A 21570-nucleotide genomic window follows, 5' to 3' on the forward strand; every position below is an offset into this window, starting at 1 on the left:
TAATTCCTGTATTAGCCAAAGCTATAAAATAGCTGTAGACACACCAGTTTGACTAAGATCACACTAAACTGAATTTCTCAAAAGCATCTGAAATGTCTGCTAATTGTTTTAGTCCATGAAATAATAAGTTAACCACCAAAATGCCCAACTAGGTGAGAGGGGGCATATCCTATTATAAACTGCTTCCTGTCCTGTGCTTGTATACTGGGACAAAGACAGTTGTCCTGTTAAAAAGCCTAGTTGAGCTATAGCTGCAGCTTAACTGAAAACTGGAATGAATTTACTGACGTTATCTTCTTGCAAGATAAACACTAAAATAATAATAATAAAAAAAAAAAGCTCTGCATTTGGTCATTGTGAATCTTTGTGTCTGCGTACACCATCTTCGTTGTTTCCTGATCATGTTTGTACAGGTGAATCTTTTGTGCGCTTGTGGTTTTTTCACTGTATGAGTACCTGTGTAAATCTTTGTATAAATGTCACCATATGTTTTTTGTGTTGTGTATCTGTGTATGTGTAGGTAGAGGAGGGATGGTGGGAGGGAATTCTTAATGGGAAGAGTGGAATGTTTCCCTCCAATTTCACCAAAGAGCTCCTGACAGAGTCAGACACACCCTCTTTGGACACGCCCACATCACAGGATGAGCTCCGCAGTAGCTGCACTAGTGAGTCTAAGGCAACAAAAATATGATTTGTTACCACGACTGAGGAAAATGTATGTTTTCTAAATGTTTTAAAGCATGATTTGAAATTATGACAGTAGATTTATAAGGGGGTATTTGTTTTTGTGTGTGTTCTTGTGGTTGTGCATAGGCAAGGATAGCCCAGGCAGTGAAAGCGATGGAGCGGACTGTCGATCAGAAACAGGGATAGAAATCCAACCCAAGAAGGTAAATTTATCACACACGGACTTACTGTATGTACAGAATTTTACACCACTCACTTTTATCCTCCTCCACTTTCATCTTCACTCATGTAACCTGCAAAGGGACAAAAATGTCTGATCAGGCTATGCATTACATTTTAAATGTACTTTTCTTCATATTAAGTAATATTTTCTCAGTTTTCTGTACTGCAAAACATTAATTCTGTGCATACTGAGAACAGAAATTGGAGTCATTTATCTAATTTTTTTACATTTCCCACACATAGCCCTTTTGTTCTTTCTAAGGATGCTACTACTGGTACTACTGGTACCAGTACTGGTACTAAGGATGTTTTCACACATGAACGCCAGAGAAACTCTGAAAAGTTTGGTTCAAACATGCATGTAAAGAAGGATTCTCTGCTGGTGATTTATTATCTGACATGTTTCCTTTGCGTGCACAGAAGGCAGGACGTGACGCAAAAAGTTAACGCCAAATCTAAAGGATTACTTTAGCTGAATTAGCTAAATATTAGAGGAATATACCCCAGTGCTTCCTTTATTATGTCCTTTAGCAAAGAAAACACTGGCACATCCTTTGTGAAAGAAAGGTTATGATTACATCTCATGATTCTTAGCAGCTGCTCCTTTCAAAGCAACCTATTTATTCAGTTCTTCTAATTAGAATTTGTGTGAATAAAAATGAGGACGGAGGAGTGAGTCAGTGTGAGCAGACAACACTGTTTAATTTTTTTCCCCTATTTTTAATTACAAACTCTGATTTAAAAAAAACAGTACTAAATTATATAATATATGATGAGTACATCAGTTAAAGTGTGGTTGTGGCTTGTCCTTTATTTTAAATAGACATTTATTGGAGGTACTGCACTTGTGCTGTCATATTTTGAATGTGCAATAATGATTAACTTTTGGTCGATACTCAACGGCTACTTTATCAAGTACATTTGTCTAGTACCAGGTGGGAACCTTACTGCCTTCAGAACTGCCTTAATTCTTGGTTTCATAGACTCAACAAGGTGTTTGAAACCTTCCTCAGAGGTTTTGCTCCATATCGACATGACAGCATCACACAGTTGCTGCAGGTTTGTCGGCTGCATCCATGATGAGAATCTCCCGTTCCACCACATCCCAAAGCTGCTCTACTGGACTGAGATCTGGTGGCTGTGGAGGCCGTAGAAGTCCAGTGAACTCATCGTCATGTTCTAGAAAGCAGGTGGAGATGATCTGAGCTTTGTGACATGGTGCATTATCCTGCTGGAAGTAGCATCAGAAGATGCTCCACTGTGGTCATAAAGGGATGGACATGGTCAGCAACAATACTCAGGTAGGCTGTGGTGGTTAAAGGGTGCTTAATTGGTACTAAGGGGCCCAAAGTGTGACAAGAAAATATGCCGCCTACTTTTACACACCACCAGCAGCCTGAAGCATTGATAAAAGGCAGGATGGAGCCATGTGACTCTACCATCTGAATGTTCCAGACTCGTCAGGCCAGGCAGTGTTTTTCCATCCTCTATTGTCCAATGTTGGTGAGTCTGTGTGAAACGTAGCCTCAGTTTCCTGTTCTTAGCTGACAGGAGGCACCCAGTGTGGTCTTCTGATGCTGTAGCTCAGGGGTGCCCAAGTTCGGTCCTCAAGATCTACCATCCTGCAACTTTTAGATGCAACCCTTCTCCACACACTTGAATCAGATGTCATCTGCATGTCATTCAGCTCTGCAGAGGCCTGCTAACGAGCCAGTCATTTGATTCAGGTGTGTTGGAGAAGGGTTGCATCTAAAAGTTGCAGGATGGTAGATCTTGAGGACCGAACTTGGGCACCCCTGCTGTAGCTCTTCTTCTTCAAGGTTGGACATACTGTGTGTTCAGAGATGCTTTTCTGCAGCCCTTGGTCTTATTTGACTTCCTGTTGCCTTTCTATCATCTCCAACCAGTCTGCTCATTCTCCTCCTCATTAGCAAGATATTTGGTCCAAACAGCTGCTGCTCATTGGATATTTTCTCGTTTTCAGACCATTCTCTGTAAAATCTAGAGATGGTGATGTGTGAAAATCCCAGTAGATCAACAGTTTCTGAAATACTCCCATCTGGTATCAACAGCCATGCCAAAGTAACTTAAAAGTCACAAAGTCACCTATATCCCCCTTATTCCTCATTCTGATGCCTAAATGCATTGAATTGCTGTCATGTGATTGACTGATTAGCAACAAGCACTTGAACAGGTGTACCTAATAAAGCTGTACTACGCGTATTGTGAAGCCCTAGTTTCAGACAACTGCGACTTTTTAAGGTGTTAAAAACATGTTTTATTCTCTTACAAACTCCCATGTCAGGTCAGATTCAGTGTGCAAAGATTAGATCTCAGAAACTGGTCTGCCTAAAGAGACATGTATAGTTGGACCATGATCACATGGGAGCATTTGTGGCAAAAAATGTGATACTTGAGCTGTTGTTGATATTTAGATGTTGTGTTTCTCTTTTAACTGCCCATCAGATCCGCGGGTTTGGCTTTGGTGACATCTTTAAAGACCAGCCCATCAAGCTCAGACCTCGTTCCATGGACGTAGACTCAGAGAGGGACAAGGTGAGTTATGCACAACTAGCTGCCTTTTCCTTTGACTCACACTCATTTCCTGCCTACTAAACAAAACTTAAAACAAGTTTGACATTAAAATGATCATGTATGGAATGGAGGGCTAGCATTTACCAACAGCCGAGTCCCCGTGGTGGCTGGAAGAATTAATGAAAATCTCAAAACATGAATGAACTGTTTCTTTTTATGTTTTTTGACACTTGGATTGTTGGGCTGTGAGCAGTGAAGAATTTAACTTCTTACATGGCTCCTTCTTACTTTGGCTCCTCCCCTTCCTGTTTCACTTTCATAGCACAGGAAGTGGTTTATAGGCTCACACACGCACACACACACACACACGCACTTTGACACACACACATCCTACAGGGATCTGAGAGGCAAAGCAGAAGTGAGAGCTCTGCAGAGCAGACAGAAAGGGAGAGCAGAGAACGTCTATACTTGTTTTCCTGCTATCGGCAAAGCTCGGTTTTACTTTAACTGGACATCCAAGAGAAGACGGTAGGGTTGAGTTTTCTCTGCTTCTTCTCCTTTTTTTTCTTTCTTTTTTTGTTATCCTCCATTTTATTTGTGTTCCGTTTTAAAAATGTCATTTCTTCACATTAGATTAAGCATAATTACAAGTAATTGTAAATCTCTTGTGTGAAGGCCACACATGAGATTCAGATTTTGGAAAAGTGGTTTTAGTGGTGATATGTGTGTGTGGCAGGTTTTGTAAATATTTCCTGTGTAACCCTGAAGAAGTAATATTTATAGAAGGGAAAAATATGCTGATGTGATAGACTAAATATAGTCAACTATAAGGATAAGAAATTAAAAAGGTTGTTTACGTTTTTTAAGGGTTTCAGGTGTCGGTTGATGGTCAAGAATCATTTCAGATGCGGATTTGTACGATCAGAAATACATTTTTAAAATATGCTTTTGTTACTAAATGAGCTAAGGTTGTAAATTTGATTAAGAAATGTAATTTGACAAAAATTACAGAGACGTACTTGTCTGATGATGGAAATTAAGATTATCTTACATTTGTGTACTATTAAAGGGTCAGTTCATGCAAATTGTGTAAAAGTTTGCACTTTGCGTCTGGAATCTTTTACAGCACCTTCTAAACCCAAAAGCAAAACCGTACTTTTGAAGTCCACATTAGATCGACATAAAGAAAATAAATGAAATCAGGGGTTTTTAACCTGCATACTGCTTCCTGTGGCTCCTGCAGACATGTGTGTGTCTGAAGGATGTTTGTGCACCACTCCTGCTGAGTGGGAGGCTGTTGTGCTGCTTTATAGTGAGACAAGTTTCTCTGCTCTCTAATGAGACCCAGGAGGAGGTGACGGGAGCGTCTCAGTCCGGCTGAGTCACTCACAGCCACGTCAACTTCATAAATGAATGAAAAGGTCAGATGTGAAGCACATAAACTAATAGCTAGCTTTAGGGTAATAATTATGATTTGGACTAATTCTGTACTAGTACTTGCCACCTGTCATGCCAGTGAAATAAAAATGTCTAAAGTTTTTTTTTTTTTTTTTGCTAAAACTGTTAGTATTGTATACTCTTTACCAGTATTCTTTATCGTAAAGCTGCTGATTAGATTTTTTTTCAGTTATTTTGTCCTCTTAGTGACTTAGAGTTAATGGCGATTATATAAATGGGCTTTGACCAAACTTTACAGGGGAAAAGTCGGCGAGGGTGGGAGGAGGATGTTTGGGTGGATTGAGGGTGCACAAAACATGTAAATCTGTCACCAGAGTTAATTTTCAGAGCCCTGTCTATAGATTAGCAAGAACTGTAGTTCAAGGAAAGATTATTATTATTATTATTATTGATTTTAAATAAGCACTGATAAGCAAATAATTGCTACCGTTTAAGCTGTAAATCCAGCCATTGTCTTTTTCTAACCTTAAATAAATCCCACTGCTCAAAAATGACCTAGAAAGTTAATAGAAAACAGGGAGTTAGCTTAGTTTAGCAAACTTGGCTCTTCACAGAGAGCAAATTTGTTTGCTAACAGCTACTTCCTGGACTTTCTCCGAGTTAATTACTGAGCGTTATTGTATTTACACTCGAGGTAAAAAGTCGCCAAAATCTGACTGTTTTGACCAAATGTGACCCATTTCACACAGGTGTTTTTTTTTTCTCAAATCAGACCCAGGCCACTTTCATATGTGGTCTTATCGAATACATAACTGAGGTTTTTCAAAGTGAACTCAGTCTGAACAGTCATGCTACATTTATTCTGACTTTTACATCACTGGTGAGACATGTCACAACTCTGCGATGGAGAAGGCAGGATGTGTTAAAACAGTGTGATGGATCTGATGTTACCACTTCTGGGCATGTGGGTCAGTACAGGGCTTTAGACTGTTGGAGTCTGAACAATAAACTAAAAGAAATTAGATCTCCGCAGAGAGAGAGAGAGATGTTGGAACTAAACATTAAGCCCTGCAGTGTGGCAGACTTACAGTAGCTAGTTGTTTCCACCTTTTATGCTTAGCTAATCACCTCCTGGTTATAGCTTTATTGTTAAAAATCTTACATAGGAGTTATATTTCTAAAACCACGTCCTCATAGAGATGAGTTTAGGTGTTTCCACAAAATTTTTCCCAATCTTTTAGAAATTTCACCCACATGGAACTGGCATTTTGGGAGTCAGAAAAAGCTATTTTTAACTTTTAAAGTGACATTGTGTAAGAATTACTACCATCATCTGTCATCTGATAGTTAATAGTGGCCACTCAGGTGAAGAAGTTTCCTCTGGGTCATGAATGGTTAGGGGGAAAACATCTGGTGGACCGAAAATCACTGTCAGATTGTTCCTCTGAGTTTAGAAGGAAGAATGGTTTTCACATGGGGAACGGATCTCAATGGGGAAACTGGCCTCGAAACAGCACCAGCTTTTTGTCACAGTAAAAGCAGCTTATAAAGCCTTCCCACCGGCTTTTAATCCGGCTTTACCACGAGTAAAAGCCAGCGTTTACCGTGACTGCTGCGTTATGAAAACGACTGAAACCTCGTAAACATACACTTCTGTACCAACGAGGGTGTATTTTAGCAGAAATTACTGTGATGCTGTCTGTGGTAACAAGCAACACTAGCTGCGTTTCCATTACTCCAAGAATTACGCAAAACTGAAATATCGCAATAAAAAACTGGTAATGGAAACACCAAAATTTTGAGAAACCTCTCAAATATCACTAAAAGGTTTTATGCTCTCATAAAATGGTTTTATCAGACGAAGTATATCGCAAACCTGGAATGGAAACACCGTTTTCATATTTACATTTCCCCCAGACATGATGTTGGGGGTCACGTGACCAATTCATTTCAAGTAAAGATGGCGCAGTAGGAGTAGACACAAGAGAAGATGGAAATCTTTTTACAAATAATTAAAGAAAAAATATATAACTGCCATCCTTGAAAGCAAACAACAGTGAAATGCTGAGTTTTACAAAGAATTAGAAAAAGTGGAGTCTCGCGACAAGATTTTAGGAGAATAACGGCTAATGAGCTAAACACCGTTCAATGGAAACACCTTCAAATTGCAATTTCACTTTGTCAAAATTGTAGAAATATCGCTTGTATTTTGCAAAAAACGGTAATGGAAACGCAGCCAGTGTCAAACAAAAACAAATTAAAAAAGTTAATTTTAGGCTTATTTAGGTAGTACCACTGACTTATTTGTCAAGGACAAAGCTGGCAACTTCAGCATCTTTCTTCTACCTGGTAAACCTACCTGGGTAAACGCAAAATTGGTGCTATTTGTCCCTTACGGGGAGCTGTAGTTTCAAGATGGCACACCGTCACGGCTCATCTCTTCCGGCTTACCAGTCATATGTATGAACAAATCTAAACTTCTTTATGTTTGTGTTTTTATAACACAAACATCTTTCCTGAACTGATGACGCCAAAGCCGCTCTTCTTCCTTAACCTGCACATGCAAACCCTGCTAACAGCTACAACATTAACGGATTAGTGTTGCGTTTGTGCTGCAGAACCTTGTGAGCATGATTTGGCTTTGACTGCAAAATCCTAAAAGAGACAAAATCCACTCAAATGTCTCCTTTTTAACTTGATTTTCCACCATTTTCTTCTTTATATGTTTGTTTATATTGCATGAGTTTCTGTGCTCGCTCCTTGTCCTATTTTATGTTTTTGGTGAATTTCTGTGGCAGTGTTGCAGCACCACTTACAGGCCTAGCATACGCACTACACCTTTTTCAGTAGTTTTGTGTGGATGCACACATTTCAGGAAACGATTGCATCTTTATGTAAAAACTTTTAAAAACAAAATCAATCCTGTCTTCGTGTGGATGTAGCCTAAACTACTCTCTGCAGTAAGCTAATGCTAAATCTCTCAAAGCAAGAGCAATACAGCACTAGATACCTACCTGCCAAGGCTATATTGGAAAAAAAAACTTGTTCTGAATCAACAATAACTCAAACAATCACTTGAAAATGTCTCAAACTCTTTAACCAACAGCAACCCTGTTGTTCATAAAAAAATAGATAATTGATGAACAAAGTTATGAATGTTCAGGTGAACACAAAAAAATCCACAACTCAATCTGAGCATTTCTTTCTCATAGGATTTGTGTCACACTTACTTGCAAAAGTATTGCAACAGTGGTCTCCTCTGAAACCCTGCAACATATCCTTCCTGTGTGAATTTCCTGCTGATGCTCACACAGACTAACACAAGAAAATTTTCCTTTTGTCCATGTAAATTGCATTTAGTCAGATTTGAGCTGGAATATGACCAGAATAATATGTTTGTGTTGCCTTAATGTGAACAGCTGGATGTGGGATTTTTGTGTGTTTATAATTTTGCACAAAGTAAAGTCATATGATGTTTCCCATAGTGTTTAAAAAAAAAGAATAACTAACTGTCTGAGTCCTCCTACATATCACCATTGGCCTTTGAAAGTCTCTCAGGTTGATCCCTGTTGGCCATTCAAGGCCAAACTGGACATGCAGACATTTCTGCGACACTGTAGTGATCCTTTAAACCTTGTGGTTCCACATGGGTCTAATTAGAGAGGGGAGGAGAGAGGGAGGGAGGGACGGAGGAAGTGTGGAGGGGGAGTCCGAACAGAGCAGAGCTGTGTGTGTTCAGACAGACTGTGTGTTGTGAATGTGTGTGTTTTCCTGTGGAAGAGCCACCCTGGTTCCACAAACACTGTGGAGGGATTCACTCCAGCCGGGAAAAGACTGCTTTAATTTCAGACTCAAACACTGAAACACACACTTTGCAGGAGAGTTGACTTGTTGCTTTCTGTGCTAAATCTGACCCCATCGCCGAAGAGACTGCTGCTGATTACTAGATAATAGTGATGTTTTTTTTTTGTTTTTTATTTTAATATAATTTAGCTCATTTTGAGCCCTAATTTAACAGGAAGTATGCTACTAGTAAAGACCAGCCTACAGGGTGAGGTAAGGTAGAAACATTTCAGAAGTTATTATATGGTTTGCCAAGGAATGTTTAAGGCACCAATCGCAGACATGTAGATGTGGTACATCCCATCTGAACAAGTAAATAAACATTTCTCAGCTCTTTGTAGCATTTCAGCTAGAATATCTCCCTAGATTTCTGATTTGGATACTCAGATTAGGTTAATCAATGCCAGAAATCATCAGCATGGTGGCTCTGAACCCCCTGCATTTATAGCAACTGGTATTGGTACCAATACTCAACTTGTTCGATCTGTTAGTTCTGTTTCCGGTTCTTCTATGCCAGGGGTGGCCAGCGTTGGTCCTTGAGAGCCACAATCCTGCAGGTTTTCCAAATTTCCCTGCTCGAACACACCTGACTTAAACCAATGAGTCATTGTGCAGATCCTTATAGGCTGTTGGATCCAGTTAATTTAAGCCAGGTGTGCTGGAGCAGGGAAATCTCCTTTTTAGAAACTCTGCAGACAGGTAAATCTGTATGACTTTCTCCTCACACACGTTTTAATAAACCTGAATAGACTTTCTCTTTTTATCCACACCACATAACAGTTTAGCTAATATGGATCAAGTTTTAAATAATGAAAACTTTTGAAGTTCTGACTGGTTTTAGGTTCATCCAGCTGAATCCTCCCTACTGACTAACTAGAAAATGAAGATGTGCCAGAGTTAATTGTCTGTCAATGCCAAGCTATTTCTATAGCACCATTTATCCAACTTTCAGTTTCTAGCAGGGTTCAGCTCTGCCTGACGCTGAGTAGCAGCCGTTAGTTTGCTCCGACTTTCTGTCGTCATCATTTCACACCTTCACACAACCAGGTCACAGACAGCCCCAAATCAAATCATCCTGTACATACTGTATGTACTGTTGGTCTGAGTGGGAAGCACTGAAGGGTTTTCTGTCTTCTGTTTGTTATTCAGGTCAACGAGGGGAAATCGAGCGTTTCAGCTGAAAGTATGAAGACTGAACCCGACAGCAAAGCTAAAGGTATGAGGATGCAGTTCTGTTGTCATTTAAAAACTTATTACTGATACAAATTAAGTTCCAGTAATAATAATAATAATAATAATACATTTTATTTTTTAAAAAAGCGCCTTATCAAAGCACCCAAGGACACTGTACAAACATAAGACACTAAAAGTAAACAAAACATTAAAAGCACAAAACAGAATAAGTGATAGAGGAAGGAAACACTGTGGAAAGATGTATATGGACTTAGGGGGGATAAGACTGTCTGAACAGATGAGTTTTGAGTCTGGATTTGAAGAGAAGGAAGGAGTCCACTGTACGGAGATCAGGAGGGAGGGAATTCCAGAGATGAGGAGCCGAGCGACTAAACGCCCTGCTCCCCATTGTTGCCAGACGTGCCGGGGGAACGGAAAGCTGATGGGTATGGGAGGAACGCAGTGTGCGGGAAGGGGTGTGTGGATGAAGGAGATCAGAGATGTAAGATGGAGCCATGTTATGGAGTGCCTTAAAAGTGATGATCAGTGAAGCCAGAAAGACTTGTGAGCAAAACAGGCTGACAAAACTTGGCATGCATTACATCTTATTAATCATTTTCTTGATCTTTTCTCTTCATTCATGAAAGCTTCCTTTCATTCTGATACACTATTGTTTCTTATCAAAACAGTCTTGTAATACTGTAAGTTATTTAGAAAAACTTCCTAGTTGGAAAGTTTAGATGCTTATGAAAAGATTTTAAATCTGGATTGAAAAGCATTTTATTGAGGATAACAAACAGGAAGAAAATGTGAATATGTTTTCCAAATTAGGGTAGGAATTACATGCAAAACCACCATCACCCATATATGGAATAGTGTGATGAGGTGAATGAGCTTTATTATTTTATCTGTATTACATGATCGTTATTGTCATATTTAATTATTGGGGTACAAAGACTCATGCAGCTTTTCTTCCCATAACATTTCACTGTGATCCAGTTCCGCCTCGGTACCATATATAGTAAATATTCTGTATGGTATTCTATATTGATTCTACCTGTTTTAAACATGGTTACAGCACTGATTAGACCTTGCTTTGATTCCTCTGTACTTTAGACTTTTAGTCTGTCTCCTGTCTCACCTGGAGAGCTGGGTGGGATTTAGGGTGGCACTTTATAGAAGTTCAGGCACTACTTAACAGAGAAAAGCTCCGTGCGGGAGATGCTGAGTCCTCTCCAGTGCTTCTTATATGTGGAGTCTCAAGGTTATATTCTTGGGCTTCTTCTCCCTTTCTGTACTTGGATCAATTCTTCAGAAATATGGCACCACATTCCATTTTTATGATGACGACAATCAGATCTACATGCCACTGAATCAGGAAAATGCATATTCTACAAACCACTTGCAGTAATTTCATTGCAGAAATTAAGGCAAGGTTGTTCATATTTTTAATGAGAAAAATACAGCCTGTGATGTTTGGGCCTAGTGATACTTCCAAAGTTAATGTTGACCTGGATTAATTAAATCACTATTTGACTTATCTTTTATTTGTTTAAATGTCTTCATGGTGATCCCCCAAAGTGTCAGTCTAAATGCTTCTAGTTGCTAATAAGTTGCTTCAGCCTCATGCTCCCTGTGCTCCAAATGGTTGGGAGATCAGTTATTATTAGTCGTCTCTAAGACAAAAAATGAAGCTTAGAGGTGACCATGCAGTTTCGGCTGCTGCTCTAAAACTGTGTTATGGGTTACCTTTGCATATCATATATGGTACTCACTTCCTGTTTTATAAAGAAGCACTACTGAACATTGTGGGGTTTTCTAACGATGACTAATTCAGCATCCATCTTGCATCCTTCCAGTACTGAGTAAAAGTCAGTCTGATGTTGACTCTTGTCGTATCTGTTGCTCTGTCTCGTTCTTTCTTCAATAATGTCATCTTGCCTTTCTTTGATAAATCAGCACATTCAAAATGGTTTTGTTATCTAGTTGCTGCCGTGTGGCGTGGTACAAAAGCAAACCACAGCTTAAAGCAGAACTCAGCTGTAACATGTGGTTCAAGGCTGGAAACCAAAGTTGTGAAGCGGAGCAAAGATAGCTCCAGAAATGTGTATAATAAAAGTCACTGCCATCAAAACGACTCAGAAATGCATTTCTATGCTCAGAAAGTAAGACTATGTTCCGACTGCTGGCTGAAGTGACCCAAATCCGATATTTTTTGCCCCTATGTGACCTGTATCTGATCTTTTCATAACAGTCTGAATGACACAGATCTGATTTTTTTCAAAAGTAACACAGGCCATTTGGATATGTGGTCCTAAATCCGATGCGTGTCTGATCTTTTGCCATGTGAAACATCACTCTCACCACGCCTAGCTGCAGCTCCGTACCCACACATTTGTCTGTACCGACTTTGCTGCTGCTGCTCCACAAGATGCCATGGCCAAAAATCTGGCTCTCCTCTTTTGTAATCACCTTCCTAAAACGAGGCCATTGAAAATGTGCTGGCTACTGTTGGACAATAACTAAAATTGCAAAATACTCTCCGCTGTTACGGTCCATGTTCTGCAAACACAAAGACGTCACACGCACGCTCACTGTCCCTTCGTTGTGTCTCCTGCGCATGCGGGACACGTATGGTACGCATAAGGTTCATACAGGAGATCACATACATATCGCATTTAATTGGAAATGTGAGAGGACTCTCAAAAAAATCAAAATTGAGCATTATGCCCTGCAGCTAGTGCTACGTTTTCTCTCAAAATACATTTTGTCTCATTGGCTTTTACCATAGTTTGAAGTTTTATTATTTTTATTTTTTATTTATTTATTTTTTGTAGTTTTATTAACCGTCGCGATTTTTCAAATCTTTACTTTCTTAAGCTTCTTGCAGCTGGATGACTATGACCTTTAACAATTGTTAGAATTAATTTCTTTTTGTTGTTGTTTTTCCAAACTGCCTCAATTTTGGAAAAAAAAAAATCGGATCGATGCGGCGTCTGCAGTGACTCTGCATCGGTCTGTCGTGGTGAAGAAGGCGCTGAGCCAAAAGGCAAAGCTCTCGAATTACCGGTCGATCTATGTTCCTACCCTCACCTATGGTCATGAGCTGTGGGTAGTGACCGAAAGAACAAGATCGCAAATACAAGTGGCCGAAATGAGTTTTCTCCGCTGGGTGGCCGGGGTCTCCCTTAGAGATAGGGTGAGAAGCTCGGTGATCCGGGAGGGGCTCAGAGTGGAGTTGCTGCTCCTCCACATCGAGAGGAACCAGATGAGGTGGCTCGGGCATCTGGTTAGGATGCCTCCAGGACGCCTCCCTGGTAAGGTTTTCCGGGCATGTCCCACCGGAAAGAGGCCCCGGGGAAGACCCAGGACACACTGGACGGACTACATCATCTCTGGTGGCTGGCCTTGGAACGCCTCGGGATCCCTCCGGATAAGCTGGTGAATGTAGCCGGGGAGAAGGAAGTCTGGGTTTCTCTGCTTAGGCAGCTGCCCCACGACCCAACATAAGTGGCAGAAAATGGATGGATGGATGGATGTTTTTCCAAACCTTGCACGCTGTTTTCTTTTGCTTCTGTTAAGCAGTTTTGCTCAGTGTGTCTTTGCTTTTGATGATTGGCAGGGCGGGAGCAGTGTAAAGTCCTCTTTCCTTACGAAGCACAAAATGAAGATGAGCTGTCTCTTAAAGAAGGAGAGATCATCACCATCATCACCAAGGTGAAAGAAACTTACATGTGTACTGTATGTTTGCAGTCGTTCATATTGAAAACACTTATCGCGCATTTAAACTGTGTTATCCAGGAGTGCGCTGATGCAGGCTGGTGGATGGGGGAGATCGGTGGGAGGCAAGGCGTCTTCCCTGACAACTTTGTCAAGCTGCTAGAAGTTGAAAAAGAGGTAATTGTGTCATCTCAATGTGCATGAAGAAGCTGTCAGTCTTTGATGTATGAATCCTCAAGAGATCGTGTTTTTGTGATGTTTCTGATTTGCGTGTGTTTCCAGAGACCAAAGAAACCACCTCCTCCCAGCGCGCCATCAGCTAAACACAACACAGGTAACAGCTCACTTCTCTTCTACAGTTGTTCTTTAAGGCCCTGTTTACGCTACAACACTGAGACGGTAAAATGCAAAAGTTTTGTTGCGTTCTGGCCTCATGTTTACATGGTAACAGAGTTTTGGGTGGATAAAAACACAAAGATTTGACATCGGCTTCCAGGATGAAACTTTGTCGCAGCTCAAGGCGACTCTCATCAGTGTAAACTGGAAGTGGAATCTTTTGGCGACGATGACGTCTTCCATGTCATCTTGCACTTGCACACTCAGATCCTGCTTAACCCGCGAAAAGCACAGCTACAACAATGGCAGACTTCTGTGTCATGTTTGTACTTTCTAATTTATTTGGTCTGTTGAAGCCTGTTTCTGGTAGAGTATTTATGGCGTCAGCAAAGAGCCAGAGGTTACATGCACCAGATAACTAGTGTTAGACACGTAAATCTTCTGTTCTTGTGTTGTGTTTTGCGGTCTTATGAGGAGGCTGTACACACTTGGGCGTGTCGTTGCAAAGTTTCACTGCCTACTAGAGGCCTGGCATGTGTACTACATCGTTTCTTTTTTTCCTGCGTGGACATAATTTATATTCCACTGTTGTGAAAATGCTTTTGTGAAAAATATTTGCGTTTTGCATGGAAACATTGTTGTGTAAACAGGGCCTAAGAAAAAGGGAGACTTGTACAGTCAAACACCAGAAACATCTGAAGTCAAGAAGGTTCCTCCTGAGCGTCCTGAACATTTGCCCCAGAGAGACCAGGATCGAGGTAAATTCTGGGCTGCTTTCCCTTCTCTGGGTCTGCTTTTAAAGCATCTTGCAGCTTTCTTTTCTCTCAGATCACTAACCACCCTGCTTAATAAAAACATGTTAACAAGAATCCAGCTCTAAATCTTAGCTGCTGCTTCACAGCAGAAAGGCAGGGATTCATTTCTGTCAGGGCACCAGCATCAGAAACCTTGTTTGCAGCATGTTTCCCTTCTTTTGTGTGCAAAATAACAAAGCTTTGATGAAGAATGCGTGTCAGCATCAGGAAGCTACGGGTAGTGTGGTTTTAATCTCAACGAACACTGGCACCAACTCCATGGCTGGTACAAGACAGACACTTCCACTTGTTTGCACAATGGTGCCATTATATAACAGCAACACAAAGCAGTTAGCCTTGAATTGCTTTAGGAAAGCTAATTAAAATAAGGGGTATGAAAAATATTTACAAAAGACAATAGAAAAGGAAGTAGATCAGAAAGACCTGAGGGAAGATTAAGCTTTTAAAAGGCTTACTTAAATACTGTTTTTATAAACTGAAACATCATGCAGAAGTATCAGCTCTGCAGCAGGAGCTTTCCTACATTCATGATCAGACTCTAATTTACAGATTTCCATCTGCAGCTCTGACTCACAGTAAAGATGCTGCGTGAGGAAATTTGCATGATATGGTAGGTAGCATAAATATGATAAAATCTCTGTAAACAGCCTTAGGACAGAGGTGAGTTTGCACTGTGATGAAAGATGCATCTACAGAAATCCAACCAGCATTAAGTGAATGAAATATCACTGTTATTGATTTAAAATATTTTGTTTTTGACAAGGAGGAGAAAATGTAAGAATTTTGATAACTTTTTTTCCCCTAAAAGAACATGAGGCACTTTTCAGAGTAATATTAAATGTGTCGAGACAGACTGGATAGGAGCTATAATCTTTTAAAACAAGTGTAAATCCACCTCTGGGATCGGATCACTCACCTTTTTGTTAAGAAACTCGAGGCAGCGTTCAGGATTTTGTTGAAATGTGACATTCGATTGTTCTAAGAGTAGACAAACAGTTGAAAAAACTTTCAGATTTCATCGCTTGGCTTGTGTTTCTATAGAAATGAATCTCATAAATACTGCTTCCACCACCTTGCTGAATGGTCTTAATCCTCTCTGTACTCTGTGGCCCAGTTTGGCTGGTTTTCTTTTTTCCTGCAGCCTTCAGCATCTTTAGACCTTTCCTCTTCATGGTTTCACCCTTCTGCCTATTTTTTCCTCTCCAAAGGTCAAACTTTACTCATGTTGCTGCTGCAGCTACATTTACCTTCTCATCTCTTCTCCTTGCTTGTTTTTGAGAGTTTTATTTGACTCCTTGAGTTTGTTTGTTTGTAGGTGAAGATGTGAAGATTGGAGACATCCCTAAGCCCTTCCTCCCAACTCTCCTACCCAAGAAGCCCCTCCCCCCAAAGTCAAGCTCCTTCTCTTTGTCTAATCCCCCACGCCGTCCTGAGAGACCACCTACACTAACGTCAGTACATACAGACACTCATCCTGAAAACAGCCGTACATCCTACAGCGTACTGGGCCTAATGTTTCTTGTATGATTTACCTGTTCAGGTGTGAAAGCCCCAAGTCTGAGGGCGGGGCTTCGACACCAGATTCCACCTCTGATAGGTCACATGACACCGGTGAGTCTGACTGACCGGTGCATCGACCAATGAGAGTCAGAGCTCTCTCTCTCTCTTTTGCTCTCGTCTCTGCTGGAGTGTAAATGTCTTTTTTCTTTTTTTTTTGTGGTGTGTTTGTGCAGAGTTGGATCTGGATGCAGTCGTCCCATCAACAGAGAAACTGAGTCACCCGACAGTGTCACGCCCCAGAGTCACAGACCGCAGGCCACGCTCGCAGATCATCACACCGGTGGTGTGTAGTCATTCTGTCCCCAACACAGTCTTGCCTACAGCCCTGCAAAACAAACACAGGAACATGTCACATTTAATAAGCAACACATGACATGTAATGAAATTAGGATGGAAATTAAAACAAACAATACTACCCATGAGTACTACAACAGTACTACCTAAAAACCAGTTAATTGATTTATAAGATTATTATTATTATTATTAGATTGATCAACCATGAAAATAATTTGCAATCATTGTGCTCCATCTCAGGTAACTACATTAGCAATATTCTACTTGACCATTAATGCATTTTTTTTCCTGCATTGTGTTTTTTTCACTCTGCAGATCAGTTCTTAGATAAAAATCTTTTGCCTTTGTACAGAGGTGCTAGTTGTTTCCACTTGTTATGCTAAGCTAAGTTAGCTGTCGCCTGGATTTATGACAAATGCATATCTATTAATTCTATTAACTTGGTCTCAAATACCTACCAACAGATTTACTGAGCTATTTTTAGCCTATTTGTAAAATTATTACAAAACTATGTCTTTAAAAATAATACAAAATAATATTGAAAGACAAGGACAAGGGCATAAATATATTCCCATGTGTATCAATCTCCATCAAATGTCTGATTTCTCACAGTTTAAAGTCCTAATGCATTTTTTAATATAACTTTTAAGTCGCTGTTTTGTTTTTGTTGTGGACCCTTGGCAGTCAGGAAAAATCCTCAGTGCTGTTGGATGCTTTATTTATCTTAGTGATTAGCACAGTAATATGTAAACACATTTGTCTCATTGGCAGGCGTCTTTGTCCAGTATGGACCTGGACTCTCCAACAGTGGAGGACAGGAAGGAGAAGGAGAGAGGAAAGGATGAGCATGAATCGGTGTCTGTTAGACCTGTAGATGTTTCTCTGAGGAAAGGAGTTCCTGTTATCCCTGTAAGACCGCTGCACCACCTTGCACCATTTCTCTCAACAGAGGGCGCCAAACTACACAATAATATGTTAATGAGTCAAGCACACATTCATGCATTTTTCACTTTTTTACTCTATTTTTGCTTTTAAAAATAATAAATCTTATCAGAATACCAGGTTATACAGCTAGATCCTGACACATTTTGCCTCTGGCACAGTTTCTGTTATTTTAATTGTAAACCAAAGTTTATTCAGGTTGCAGGCATGTAAACAGATGTGCTGCAAAAGGACACTAAGTGAATAATTCATAAGCATGTCAAATCCCTGATCTGTGTTTGTATTAGGTACCTGACAGTAAAGCACCGCTGCCCAAGCCCTCTATCCTGACCCCACCAAGCTCCAGCCATCGCCCCATCTCCCCATCTTCCTCCGCGGGTCAGACCCCCTCCCCCGAGCTCCGACACTCACCACTGACTCCCCCAACACTGGAGGAGCTCAGGAACCACCTCAGAGACCTGAGAGCCTCCATAGACCTGCTGAAGAGCCAGCACAGGTGACATATCTGTCTCATGAGCTGAAGTGTGTTTGAAGGATTTTTGGTAATTTGCACAAAATGAGCCATTTGCGTTGGTATATTTCAGGCAAGAGATGAAGCAGCTGGCCAGCGCACTGGACGAGGAGAAAAAGATGCGTATTAGTTTACAGGTGAGCCCTTTAATGTGTCTATGGTAATAAACAGTCATTACCCATGTACTGTAAATAGAAACTAAAAAATACTGATTTTCAGTGTATTAAAATATTAAATTATTAATGCAAATAATACCAGCATTGTTTTAATCTGATAATGGGACATAAAATAGAAAAATGAGCAAACAGTATCTTTTCCTTGGTTTTGCAGGTGGAAATAGAGCACATAAAGAAGAGCCTGTCCAAATGAGGACCATTGCATCCTTATCGGCCCACTATGATCACATCCGAGGCCACTATTTGAAAACATTGTCATTATTGGTTTTGACACAGCCAAAAACAAAGTTTGTGCCAAACGGTCATCACGATCAGCAACACTTCTGCACCATGGAAATCAGCAACCACCCCACCCCCACCCCCCAGCGCCGCCTTATCCTTTGTTTACGTCTTGATTTTTCTTCTAATTGAGGCTTTTCTGTTCAGTTTACTGTTATTTTGTTGGAGCTTGCTGTGCCACTGGTACTGGCTGGCTTGTTGCTGCGTGTTGCCACGGTTACAGAACAAGGACACAGAGCGGCAGTGAAAATCACTGGTACTTTTTCTGAGTGAAGGAAACATCGACCTCTGTAGCTCGGTCGGCTCAGATGACCTCTGTGCTGTTCTGCGTCCACTCTGTGGCCTTCACCTCCTACCTGTGTGTGAGTGTGTGTGTGTGTGTGTGTGTGTGTGAGCGTTCCTTCTTTTCCTGCTTTGTGAGGGACTTAGTTGTTCAAGTTTCAAAGCAGGGACATTTTTGAAAATGCACATAAGCTGCACTTTCACTGCAGGAAATCTTCTGAGCGCTGAACCTGTTTTACACCAGAAGACCCAGATCATGAATAAAGATCCTGCTTGGCTCTAGTCCCAGCTGTTCACTGGTGCCATAAACTGGAAACATTTTTTTTTATCTGTGTCAGAGGGACCAATGACAAAACGCAGGCCATGTATAAGCAAGCATGCATACAATATCTGTTTATACAAGGAGACAGGGTTTAAAAGTCACCAGAATTTTGTGTGGTCCCTTGGAAAAACCAATTTAGCCAAACTGCTGCTGCTTTTTGAGATCAGCTGACCAGTATGACCTATCTGATTCCTGTGGAAACAGAACTGAAGAAAACATCAGTTCCTTGGAAAACTACCTGACAACTTAGCACAAATGCAGCTTTAGCTATATAAGCTAGGCTATGAGTGGTTTAAAATGGTATTGGGTCTATACTTGCATATCTTTACATGATTTACAGTCCAAAACTCCTTATTTAGGAGTGTATAAACTCAGTTTACCTCACCTATAAAGCCTCCTTGATTTTAGTTGGTCAGCATCCAATGAAAACTAGCATCCTCAGTTCTTTTGAATTTGTGAACATCAAACATAGACATAGAGTTTAAACTTGCAGGGAACATTTTTGCATTCATTCCTGTGTTATAAAAAATTGTACTCAATGATTTTAAAGTAAAATGCAAGTGACTGAATCAAAGGGAAATTTTCTGAGCATGTATACTTCCATTTTTTTAAAATTGTTTTTAATTGGCTACATCTCAAAGAGGAATGAACTCGAAAGATTATCAGAATTTTCCTAAACAGTCTCACTGAAACAGCTGATGTGATTTAGGTGCTAATTAGCTTGCTGGTTAGCTTGGCTTAGCATTAAGGTTGGTAGTTTTACATCTTTATATCATCTGTAAATAAATTACATGTAAAAGTGACAGTTTAAGTTTCTCCAATGACAGAGATACCTGAAAAAGTCACCGCCCATCACCAAGAAATAAGTTAATACAGGTTAAAAGATCAGGAGTTTTGGAGGCGATGGAAGCACAAAAAAATTAACATTAAATAAATAATCTCCACATTCATGAGATTTACAAATTTCAGACTTTGTTTGGGAAATGAAGTAGCGACAAACAGTTTGTTTTCTTGTGGGATGGGATGATGATCTCAAGTTTTTTCTTGTATTTTTTTGTATTTAAAATGAGCGATAATTACAACACAAGTTGTCTTTTCAAAGGGGTATTAAGGTTTATAACAATGGCCCAGGGTGGACATGGGGGAAAAAACGGCCTCCAAATTTAGGCAGAAAAGTCCTTACAAAATACTGGCATTTGATTTATTCATTCTGATCCACTTTGCTTTGCAGATGTCTCGTAGTGTCCGTGCAGAAGTGCCTCCATCCACCAAAGCAGCAGAGAAATTTTCATTTTAAACAGTTAAAGGAAGTGTTGCCTCTCTACACAAACAGAAATAGGTCCAAGTAAGGATTCTTATTTAGGACAATTAAACTCAGCAAACATGAAAAATAAATACAAAGGTCTGTGACTCTGCAGTTGAAGTAATAATGTGCCCCAGGTCTGTTGAAAGTTATCATCTGTTTCTTGTTTTAATTGCTTAGTTTTACTGTCATTCTACAGGAAGAATTAGTTAATTTAATGCAGCACTATAGACAAACGCCCAATAAAGCACATTTTAAAGAAACAAATGATTTCCTATGTGGCTGGAAGATAAAAAAAAATACATGCACAAACACCTGTATTTGTCATGGGTAATCCTTCTGTGCATAAATTTTCCTTTGCACCTTTATAACACAATTCCAGAGAACTTAAACACCTGTGCTGGTGGTTTCACATCCTAATAAAATAAAATGAATTAAACTGTGATTCATGCACAGCTCATGCTTCTGATGCAGGTAAAAGGTTACTCTGAAGACGTATTGGTGGAATGTAGTGGCAGGTCCATACTGGTAAAGGAATTTTAAACGAGTGTGTATGCATGTGTGTGGCAGCATGTGTGGCAGTTTGCCTCCCTTATATGTGCACAGAATCTATGGCAACCCGTCACTGTGGCCTTCCTGTTTTTGATTCCAAATCTTTATTTCTTCTCTTTTCTTTCTGTCTTTCGTATGACAAATAGAAAACTGCTACAACTGAGACGACAAGCTGTTTTCTTGACTTGGTCCTTTCTCTCCAGGATAGTGACAAATCTATATACTTTTATATTTCAGTGTAATAAAGATACTATTATGTACTGTATGTATGCCTCTTTTGTTTCTTAATTCCCAGCTTGTAAAATGTACTTTTGTTTGTACCCGGCATATGCTGTATATGGGGAGAGAACAGTTTAATTCTCTTTGTTAATCTTTTTTTAATGTATTGGTTGTGTACAGTTAGCCGTTACAGAAACTACATGCGCTCTTAGGTCACTGAAGGTCTGAAAGAACAAAAGCAGAAGTTGTTTCAGTGTTTACGGAAAGCACAGAATTTCTGCAACAGCAACGTACTTCACGTCACACAAAGACAGTTAACCACTTACCAATGCAGAACACAGCCGCTATGATGTAGCCTGGTTTATTACTAATAGCATAAAATTTGGGAAGCGGAAGTATTT

General features: G+C 40.1%; 1 protein-coding gene across 5 annotated transcripts in view; it reads left to right on the forward strand.

The window, feature by feature from the left end:
* The window catches only part of sh3kbp1 (SH3-domain kinase binding protein 1), a 46735-nt gene extending 25520 nt beyond the window's left edge, over positions 1 to 21215 (forward strand). For 2 of the 5 annotated variants that reach the window (XM_041968281.1, XM_041968284.1), the window contains 15 exons: positions 521 to 665; positions 814 to 890; positions 3376 to 3465; positions 9835 to 9901; positions 13481 to 13575; positions 13660 to 13755; positions 13861 to 13912; positions 14565 to 14672; positions 16045 to 16180; positions 16270 to 16340; positions 16463 to 16572; positions 17355 to 17492; positions 17813 to 18021; positions 18110 to 18173; positions 18367 to 21215. In XM_041968281.1, coding sequence (XP_041824215.1) covers positions 521 to 665; positions 814 to 890; positions 3376 to 3465; positions 9835 to 9901; positions 13481 to 13575; positions 13660 to 13755; positions 13861 to 13912; positions 14565 to 14672; positions 16045 to 16180; positions 16270 to 16340; positions 16463 to 16572; positions 17355 to 17492; positions 17813 to 18021; positions 18110 to 18173; positions 18367 to 18405 — 1497 coding nt within the window. In that variant the 3' untranslated portion in view covers positions 18406 to 21215. The remainder of the gene's footprint in view (positions 1 to 520; positions 666 to 813; positions 891 to 3375; positions 3466 to 9834; positions 9902 to 13480; positions 13576 to 13659; positions 13756 to 13860; positions 13913 to 14564; positions 14673 to 16044; positions 16181 to 16269; positions 16341 to 16462; positions 16573 to 17354; positions 17493 to 17812; positions 18022 to 18109; positions 18174 to 18366) is intronic. The other 3 variants (XM_041968282.1, XM_041968283.1, XM_041968285.1) reach the window with 3 other exon arrangements.
* Positions 21216 to 21570: the final 355 nt, after the last annotated feature.

Source organism: Melanotaenia boesemani, chromosome 18 (genome assembly GCF_017639745.1).
Source record: "Melanotaenia boesemani isolate fMelBoe1 chromosome 18, fMelBoe1.pri, whole genome shotgun sequence".
NCBI lineage: Eukaryota > Metazoa > Chordata > Actinopteri > Atheriniformes > Melanotaeniidae > Melanotaenia > Melanotaenia boesemani.